The sequence below is a fragment of the Orussus abietinus genome, unplaced genomic scaffold, assembly GCF_000612105.2.
Source record: "Orussus abietinus isolate OABI.00-Male unplaced genomic scaffold, Oabi_2.0 scaffold955, whole genome shotgun sequence".
Lineage (NCBI taxonomy): Eukaryota > Metazoa > Arthropoda > Insecta > Hymenoptera > Orussidae > Orussus > Orussus abietinus.
The window spans coordinates 6,836-17,586 of NW_019395112.1; the positions used below are offsets into that span (position 1 = coordinate 6,836).

Below are 10,751 nucleotides of genomic sequence, written 5' to 3' on the forward strand. Positions count from 1 at the left end.
GGTGGCGGGATCGATAATCGGGTTCTCCCTGTGGCAGTAGAGATTCCCTTCCTCTACCTTCCAGGTTGGGTACTTCTTGGGTGTTTCCCGTACATTTTCCATGCGGGCCAGGTACCACTGCTCCTGAGTATCTCCAAGATCCCCTAAACATTGACAACAAACAGTTGATCCTCATACTGACGGGATAGGGCGTCGAGGACGACATTCATGTAATTACAACTAACATATAATTCATATTGTGAACAGTCAGCATTAAGTACGATCCCGTTTGTATCCGGTCTGCTCCCAATGTTTCAAGATCTGAAGCAACTGACGCCGACCGGCAACCGACGTACATCAAATAAACTTGATTATTGTTACCAAACCTGAGAATATTTTACTCCACCCAGGCATTACCCCTCGGATACTCAAACGCTCCGAGCGGGCCACTGTCGCGGAAAGAGACCTGAACGTGGACCGCGGCGCGCGAGGACGCCACCTAACCCGCGCCCTCGAGTCTTATCGTTACATGGTGATCCTGCCAGGATAAAGTTTAGGTGGAGGAAGCAACCGGATACAGCAAATGAAAAACGCGACCGATTAATTTTTTTTTCTTCTCAAACAATGCTTGCGATTGTACAACCCCAAACAAGAACTAGTTACTAAGCACCAGACCAAGAACTGCAGAAGAACCAGAATGTCGACATCATGAATCTACACCGTCAGGAAAAGCGTCCTCTTGCCCAAGATCGAAGCACTCGGCCTAGATACCTCAGGTACTCTAGACGAACTAAAGGCTCGACTCAGAGAATACGTCGACATCCACCCCGAGGATATCCAAATACAAGAGTGTGTTTATAAAAAAGGGTATTTAAAAACTTTTCAATGTCTTGCCTCGCGCTAGACTCACGCGAACCTCGCAAATTCTGAATGCAAGAAGCGCCATGTTAGCATCAACCGAAGCTCCGCAACGCGGAACGAAACCGAACCGCAAGAGACTCGAGGACCGTGACCGACCCTCGCAACTTGTAGAAATACCACCTGACAAGCGACAAATATAATCGTCCTCGTCAATTTATCAATAATCTCCATTTATTGAGCCCCCCTCAGCTCCTTATTCCTATAAATCCTACCAGAGGATTTGGTCTAGCCACTCGGGCCATCTCCTCACAATAATATCTAATCGTTACGTGGACGTACTAGGTAAGACCTCTTTAGGCAAAATCCGAATATTGCCTCGGCCTCGCATCCCCTCGGCCGTTACGTAACAGCAGGAAGCATACGGGTTAGTACGCGTTGAGAACGCTCAAGCATTCCAGCGATAAGAAAGATCATACAACCTACGTACACGGGAATGGCACCCCTACCCCGGTGACCAGGTCCTCAAGAAATCACACACACTCTCCAGCAAAGTTAACGACATCAACGCAAAGCTAACCCCAAAATACGACGGATCGTACGCGATACACAAAGTCGTATCCCCCGTAATATTCGACCTTAAAGGTACCAATGGAAAGGTCACATGAGGTATACACATTTCGGAGCTAAAAAAATTCCACGAAGCAAAAGAGTAGAGAAAAACAGACGAACTCGGGGCAGAAGCCCCACGTCATACGTAAGATCACTTAACGAGCAACCATGGCCGACAGACAGTGTACGCGAAAGCACACACGCCCATGCATCGCCACTCCAACGGCAAGACCACCCAGCGCACAAATCGAGACGCCGCCAAGATACAAGCCGCTTCCGCTGCCGACCCTACCCAGGCACATCAAAGGCCGACCGGAAGAACAGAGACCGACGGCAATCCTACTGGCCGAACCCCAGGCCACACGCCGGAAAGCCAGACGTGGCCCGAGGTCAGCTAAAGACACCGGCTACACCACCAATGCCAGCAGTCCTCCAACAACTCGGCCACTGGCTAGCGTGCAGCTACCGGACGGAGGGGAAGCCATCGTTCCCGTCGGCGCTCAGAAATGGCGGATCCGACGCCACGGCAGGATTGCGACGACCCGCCTCGACCAGGCGATGAATGTGAAATACATGAGCCTATGGAAAACAGACTCGTAACTATCCGCCATTCTTCGTTCCATTTCCCCCCGGAGAAAGAGGGGGGTGTAACGAGCCGTGTGCCTCGGACCAGGGCGCCCGATGCCGAGCCACACGACTCGCACAGCACTGCGGCCGGCCCCGCATCCCGGCGACCGGTTCCCGCAAGCGCGACAACCCACGGCCCGCGCTCTCTCGCAAGCGCGCGAGCCTCCCGGGCACTATAAGAGGCCCGGGAAAATAGAGCGTCAGAGTCGAAGGAAGGGAAGAAACCCGCCTACACTCTCAGACCCGATTCGCAGGACGAGACCTCGAATCTCTATAGGCGCGAATTCGCATCTCCGAAGATAATTCCGACATGAGGCGACACGAACCGAACTTGTATATCGTGTCCCCTCTCCGACCCGGGAGTTCGAACAATAGGGTTTGAATCATTACCGCAACCAACATATAATTCATATTGTAAACAATTAGCATTAAGTACGATCCCGTTTGTATCCGGTCTGCTCCCAATGTTTCAGACCTGAAGCAACTGACGCCGACCGGCAACCGACGTACATCAAATAAACTTTATTTTTGTTACCAAACCTGAGAATACTTTACTCCACCCAGGCATTACCCCTCGGGGATAATCAAACACTCCGAGCGGGCCACTGTCGCGGGAAGAGACCCGAACGTTTGGAGCGTTTGAGTACCCCCGAGGAGTAATGCCTGAGTGGAGTAAAGTATTCTTGGTTTGATAACAATAATGGAGTTTATTCATTGACGTCCGTCGGCTGCCGATCGACGTCAGTTGATTGAGGTCTGAAAGCGAAACGATGGAAGCAGACCGGGTACAAATGATATCGTACTTAATCCTAATTGTTACGGGATCTCTACTTGATTAATACAAGATGCAAATGTCGGGTACATACTACTGGTTTACAATATGACTTATAAGTTAATGTGGTAATGATTCTAGCCCTACTGTTTGAACTCCCGAATCGGAGAGGCGACACGACGGTGCAGGTCTGGTTCGTATCGTCTCTGTATAGTAATTCGAGGTCTCGTGCTGCGAATCGGTTTTGAGAGTCTATGTGTAGGTTGGTTTTTTCCCTTCCTACGACTCTGCCTTGCTTTATTTTCCCGGGCCTCTTATAGTGCCCGGGAGGCTCGCGCGCTTACGAGAGAGCGCGGGCCGTGAGTCGCCGCGTAGCGGCCAGCGCGCACTAGTCGGCCGGCGTCGCGCTTGCGGGAACCGGGCTGCGGGGCCTGGCCGTAGTGCTGTGAGAGTCGTGTGGCTCGGCCTCGGGCGCCATGGTCCGAGGCACACGGCGCGTTACAAAATTCAATTCAGGTGAAACAGTACATCAAAGGATAAGGGTACATAAATAAAAGGTAAAATACGAGCATCAAGTCAAAAGAAATTATTCTTACTTAAAGTTAGACCTTGTTATTATAGCGAGCGAAGCAAGCAATTCGAAGTATTTCTAACGAGCCGTATAAGCAACACTGTAGAACTAAATGGAATTTATGGAAACCAATTTCTTTGAGTATTCAAATAGTAATCCAAATTTTCTGCTTCACACTACTATAATTTAGAAGTAAATTAAACACATTTGCCGAAAAAGAAAATCGCCAAGCTATCCTACAAGTCAAATAACAAAACAAAGTCGTCCGTAAATTCTTTGTCGGGCCCCACGTTGCGTGTCCGTTGTGACGTGAAACGAACAAGCGCGAACAACATGGATCTAAAAACGAGAAATAATTCACAATACTATCTCTAGGCGGGAATTAAACGTATTAACCGAAAAACAAGATCGCCTACGCTGTCTAGCTAAGCGAATAAAAAAAATGAATTTGTCCGCAAACTTTATTTTCGGGGCAACAATTTTTGAGGCCCCACTTGTGACGTGGGCAATTACCCCCGGGTCTTTCTACCACTGCCAAGGCCCGCTGCACCTCGGCCTTTTGCGCACATCACTTTCGCCCGGTCGCTCCGAATGGAACCGTCCCAGAGACTTCGCTTTCTCCCACTATTACACAACCTCCCGAAGCCCACCAGGACCCTTCGAGAGGCTACCTAAAACTCTAAAATTCAAGAGTCCTCAGAGTCCGCCAGGACACTCTCCAAGTCGACTCCACTAAGGTAGCAAAAATTGGGCGCCAAGCCTCCTCCGGAGGCCAATTCTCAAAATTTCCACAAAACTTTATAAATTCCGAAAGTCTACACGAAACACCTCTCGGCTGGCCCTTGGCTCGGGCAACGCACGCGCCAACTTCGGAGAGGGTGGGGAAGGGAACTTTATCAGACAAATTCTCGAGACACAATGGTTTACTCAACACGACTACTTTATCCTGTCTCTGAAATGGAAAGTTGACAGGGAGCAGGAAAAATTGTCGGACCGTAAATGAATTAACTCGACACTGGATTGATAAGAAAATAAAGCTTTACTCAAAAGAACCGAATTAAATGAAGGGGGTTTTCAAAGTAGCCTGTCCTATTTACAAAGGCGGTATAGTACCGACTCGATCGAAAATGGAGAGAGAACCTCTCTCAGAAAGGTACATAGCATTAAATGACATCAGAAAAGATTTAAGGGAAATAACGCAAGGTGAGGTAATAGGGAGGAACAAAATGAGGGAGGGGTCAAGTGTTTTCGATCGTTATCGAGCGTTTTTCGAGCGTTTTCACGCGTTTATCGAGCGTTTTCGAGCGTCATCGAGCGTTATTAAGCGTTTTTCGAACGTCCTCGAGCGTTATCGAGCATTTTTCGAGCGTATCTCGAGTGTTTTCGAGCGCTTTCGAGGGTTATCGAGCGATATCGACCTTCTTTCGAGCGTTTTCGTGCGTTTTTCGCCGGTTACCGGGGCGCCCAACCGCCGGGGAATTTTTTTTCGCGACTGCGACTTCTGCAGCTCGACGGGGAAGGTTCTTATCTTCAAATTGAGCGTTCGCGCAAGTGGATGCGATCTTTTTCAGATGAGATACACATTTTTGATGTTCGAAATCATTTTTGGCATTTTTTGACGTTTCTAGACAAATCTGGGCGTTTTTAAGCGTCTTTCGGTACTATTTAGTATTTCGCCGGTTACCGGGGCGCCCAACCGCCGGGGAATTTTTTTTCGCGACTGCGACTTCTGCAGCTGGACGGGGAAGATTCTTATCTTCAAATTGAGCGCTTGCGCGAGTGGTTGCAATCTTTTTCAGAGGAGATACGCGTTTTTGACGTTCGAAATCGTTTTTGGCGTTTCTAGACGTTTCAGAGCGTTTTTAAGCGGTTTTCGGTACTTAGGAGCGATCGCACTCACACAGTTTGGCTGCATGTGAGTTCCGTACGTGACACCGACGCGCGCCCCAAAGCTCCGCATCACGACGACTTCGAACAACAATGTACTTTAGTTTTTTTTCATCTTTTTCGATCTTTCGCCACTGATGCGATTCACATCGTTCATGACTCACGTGCTCGGTGTTTAACGATGTTATTGAAATTTCTTTAATTACCATTGTACCGTGAGCTGAAATATTTCAGGACAAATGTTCCGCGCTAAAGTTACTAATATACTGGACAAATACTTGAACCAGAGATTTTTAACTTCCGAGCTCATTCTCAAAATGATGATTATAATTAAAGTTTTTGCAATGAATGAGATAACGGTAGCAACATGGGTAACTAAATAATAATACTAACGGTAAGGATGATCGATACTGTTATCTTACGGTACGATTTTAATTAATTTCACATTAATGATTAAAATCACCTTAGGGATAGAGAAACAAATAATGAAAAGCTGAACCCATAATCAAATATTACATAACTGCAATGTATTTTATGCGATTGCTATGAACTGTAAAACGTGAGGAAAGAAATTTGCGTGAAAAACCGTACCCACCCTTCCCTTCCTTTAGAATTTGAACTTGCGACACGTACGTTACACCTGACGTCATACCGTCTACGTGAAGCTATGCGTTGTGTATCTTCTTCCATGTAGGTTTCATGTGTTCCCTATGAAACATTCATAATTTTTTTATTAATTTCCGTGTCTTATAAAAATTATATATAAAGTATAACTCAACTCTCGAGCACTCACATTGTAGTTTTGCCTGTATTTGCCTGTATGTAATAACATTTGCGAATATAATAAATAAGGTATGTGAAGGGCAAAGTCAATGAGGGCGCCACGACTGTTTTTCCCTTACCATCAAAAGCGAGCAGTGTCGGTAAGCGTAGGTAAGCCACCACCGTCAACTACAGCATGGTATTACCATCACGAATACGGGAGCCGCCAACGGCGACTGGTAGATGGCACGGCCATCGCGAGTGCGCGAGTCCCTACCATAAACTCGTTGCGCCACCCTTGGGGGCAAAACTAGAGTTCTAAAATTCTCGGTAACATTAAATTGGAGAAGGTAACTGTGAAACATACCGTAAGTTACCGGGAACATTGAGAATTTAAGAGAACGTTAATTTTGTTATTTATACTTTAGGTTTCTTCGTTTAAATAACTTTTTTNGGCTTTGGAGAAATTACCGATAAGTTACCGGGAATTTCTCTTCGTTTCTGACGTAACTTACTGGATTTAGAACTCTAGGCAAAACACGGTGAAAGCTAACGTACGAAACCAGAGGGCAGCACAGAATGCGATCGCGCGACCCTGCCCGTGAGCAATCTCCCAACTCATCTCTATTGGCAACACTGATCCGGTTTTAACCTGCTGTAAACCTAGTAAACTCCGATTAACTCGAGTTATGGTACCGGGCCGTGCTTCAACAAGAGAAATAACTGCGTTTAACTGTAACCGTTACAACAGATGTTATAATTACTTATTTTAAATAAGGAGAGCTAAGGCAGATCTGCTTGACCCATCTATTATCACGAAAACTTGAAGAATATTATATGGACCAAAACATGATATAACCTCAATTGGCTCTCCCTTCGGACGAACTTCAAATAGAAAAAGTACTTTTTTACATTATAATTTGAGCATCTTCACATTATTCTGGAAATATTAACAATATTAACCTTATGAAAAGAATTATGATGATTGAGTGCAAAAAATCTACATGTTTAAGAAATTGATTGACGGTTGAAAATCCCCTGCTGGAAAACCCATCTACATGTATATCGGTCAATGCATTTTTACAGCAACAGTTAAATAGAACCCTCACAATTGGCGTAAGTTCAGTAGTCACTGAATTTGCTACACAATCTGAAAAATTCATGTGTAATAACCTTCATATATATGTAGTATCTTGCTTTTCTTAGTTTTGCATCTGTGAAATGAATTTTTTATTGAAGTTTGTAATGAAATTCGATGAAAATGCATTCTCCTCAATATGGAAATGAATTTTTTTTATCATTATACCACCATTCATATTATCTAGCCCTTGAGAAATACTGAATGATACCCGTATCTTAATCCTTTAATTATGAAACACTACTATAGTGGCTTTTGCATGACTATCGTTTCTTTACGAAGCACCACTGAAGTGGCTTCCACTTGACTGACATGTTTTTTTGCAATGCCACTTTAGTGGCCCCCTTCATTCCCATGTATTTAAAGAGACAAATGAATATTGTATTCACATAAAATAGCACTCCATGGCTAAACTCTCCGTACAAATGGTACATCTCCATATGCGACTTCGTTATATGTAAAGTTAGCAAAATAGGTTATGCAAAGTATATGTTTCATTGAATTTTTAGTGAACTGAGTAACTAAATTGAATTTGTGTCAATTGTGAATAGTGCTACTGAATTCTCCTGGTTAAAGCATATTAACCCCTTGCCTTACGATTTAAATTCCAATAGCACGTGCCATAAACAACAAAAGTGTCGGTCATACATCAGGCCATTTTACGGTTTGGCTGAACGTTCAGCATCTCACACGTCTCTCATACGTTTTGTTTACGTTTGGCCCGATTGACATACCACATCTCTCACACGTTTTGTTCACATTTGGCCCGATTGTTATACCATGTCTCTCACATGATATTGTAAGTTAAGGGGTTAATAGATATATATTTTGCTGTACTTTGAAGGGAGGGTATTGGAAAGTAGTTGCATTGTTATTTTCCTGGAAATCTGCGACTAAAAATTGCTCATGTTTATAATTTGTCACAGTAGGGTAATCCCTTGAATGTTATTAAAAGTACAGCTAAGCTTGGTTTTCATTAGACTTATAGAACTAAACTCTAACTACATTTAACATTTTTTTAGGATCGCAAAGATGGCTCTACTTAGAAGTATTGGTGTGATAATCAATTCTTCGCTATCAACAATCTCATGCCATGGTGCTTGTGGTACTCTTAGTCGCTATAGTCATTACTTATGCAACACCTTGTCGTCAACGTTGCATCTTACGCAGTGTAAAACTTCCAACATGGTTCAACATAACGGTCTATTAAAACCAGTGTTGCCATTAGTGAATTCAAACTGTGGCATGAAAATTAAAGGGAAGCCAGAACTTCGTTGCAAGGATTGTTACTTTGTTATGAGGGATGCGAAGCTATACGTTATGTGCAGGACATACCCACGGCACAAGCAAATGCGTTTGTATCCTTCAGAGAGGAAAACCAGGATATTAACTTATGCGTGTCAAAGGCCTAAGCGAGAATGGTAGTAATAATTAACAATTCCTATGATTTTTCATATACAGTGCACACATCATGAGCAAAACCATTGCATTTGTTGACCGTGCTTTATGTATTGCAATAAAATGCCTGTAAATATCTCCAGTTAATTGATCCTGTATTCGGGGTGTTGTATTACTGCTAGATTATCTTTTATGTGACCGATCCGTGTTAACTCACATAAACAGTGGCGGCTAAAAGAAATCAGAGTAGAATACACATGCAATGTTTATACAAAAAGGAGTAGTATACATTTTAAAATGTTTCTCATAATTATTTAATATTAAGCTCTTTACTTGCTATACATTGAAACAAAATGGAGTGAAAGTATAAAACTATAAACACATAATGCATAGATATGTAGCATTTAAATAAAATTGTAACGTCACGATGTTTATGAAAGATTCAATGTTAAGGGCGATAATTTGCTTCAAATTTTAACTGAAGACAACTACATTATGGAAATATAATTTCTCATTTATAGTGTAGAAATACTTAGCAGAATACTATTCAATTTTGAAAAGACATTTTAATTTCAATATAGCGTAGTTTTTCGCGGTCATTTCGAGAATGCAGCGATTTACATATTTACGCAAAGTCCCAGTGAACACTGTTATATAACTGTTGGGTAAATGTTACGTTTTCCTAACATGTAACGTTTAACTACACGTTAAACTAACACGTTATGTAGCATAAAAGTAACATGAAAGTTAGATGTTAGTTATTATTTCCCACTCAGTAAGGTAACATGTTATATTAATGTTATGTTACTGTTATAATTTCCGTTACCTTAAAATTATATAATTTTTTATTTTTAATTATTTCTTGGTACTTGACAATAGTTAGATATTAAATGACAAATCAGACTTTCAATGAAATTATCTAATGATAAACTGTCTGATTTTACTTAAAGACAATTAGGATTTCATTCGACTAGTAAACAATGACTGATAATGTATATGCGCGTATGAATTAAAGTCACATTTTTTCATACGAGTAGTAAACAAAATATGACATATATTAATCTTGTGACATTTGACGATGAATTATGACAATGACGATGACGACGATGTAATAAAATAAATGACAGTTAGCACCAATGTAGTTCTGTTTTGTTACAAATATGTGCTACATATACATAATAATATTAGGACAGTAACATAATGTAAGATGAGAGTAACAAAGTAACGCTGCACTTATATAGATATGATAGTAACACATGTTATGTAACCTGTTAGCTCCATGTTACATAACTGTTAAGTTACTGCATTGTAACAAATGTCATGTAACCAGTTAGCTCTATGTTACGTAACCGTTAGGTTATTACATTGTAACAAACGTTATGTTATTTGTTAGCTTTAAGTTACGTAACTGTTATGTTTGGTGTTCAGTGGGGTAGTGTATAAGAGGTGCTAAAAATGTATACACACTTTGAATGATTTTTAATGAAAGTGTGTTATACATTTGGTGGAGCATCCTAGTACCAAAGAATACAGAAGTTTCCATAGAAGCCCAGTTCCCGTGTTGTGTTAGGTTGGAGATCGTTTGATTAGGACCAGCGATAACGGTTGCCTGAGGACATCGAACGGACCGGGCCTCGTAGATCGTTTGGGGACTCGTTTCCAGAAGGTTGAAACCAGCCAAAGACCTCGTCGAGTAAAGTAATAAAGATACTTTATGTTAAGACCATCTTCCTAATTCGCTGACAAGGAAACATTCCCAAGTGTCCGCCTCCGATCTTATTGATTTCCATATATGTTGAAGAACACAAAAATCTAAGAGATACGTGTTTTTTTATATCTGCAATGGTTCACATTTAAGGGGTGGAACAACCCCCCAAAGTTTGGCGAAAATTCGATTTTTATAACAATTTTCGTAGAAGCAATGGAGGGATTTCGACGAAACTTGATATAAACGTATTCTGTATAACGACGATGAAAACACAATATTGTCCAGCAATGCTACAACCCCTCATGGGGGTGAACTACCCTTTAGGCAACATTTTGTTCTAATATCTATTAAATAAGCACTCCTACTTAAGTTCCACTTACGCGATGTGCTTGCTCACAAAAAATGAAGAAATACGTGTTTTTTGCTTTTTGCCAATAAA

General features: G+C 42.2%; 1 protein-coding gene across 2 annotated transcripts; it reads left to right on the forward strand.

Annotated features, from left to right (window-relative positions):
- Positions 1–7,214: 7,214 nt before the first annotated feature.
- Positions 7,215–8,762, forward strand: LOC105697199. Of its 2 annotated transcripts, none has more exons than XM_012420304.1 (2): positions 7,215–7,233; positions 8,229–8,762. In XM_012420304.1, the coding sequence occupies exon 2, from the start codon at positions 8,239–8,241 to the stop codon at positions 8,629–8,631; it is 393 nt and encodes a 130-aa protein (XP_012275727.1). In that variant the 5' UTR covers positions 7,215–7,233; positions 8,229–8,238; the 3' UTR covers positions 8,632–8,762. The 2 variants fall into 2 exon arrangements, with proteins under 2 accessions (XP_012275727.1, XP_012275726.1); XM_012420303.2 differs by lacking the exon at positions 7,215–7,233 and adding an exon at positions 7,522–7,634.
- The last annotated feature ends 1,989 nt before the right edge of the window (positions 8,763–10,751 follow it).

Coding starts and splice junctions, on each gene's coding strand:
- LOC105697199 (XM_012420304.1), top strand. CDS start 8,239: ATGGCTCTACTTAGAAGTATTGGTGTGATAATCAATTCTTCGCTATCA.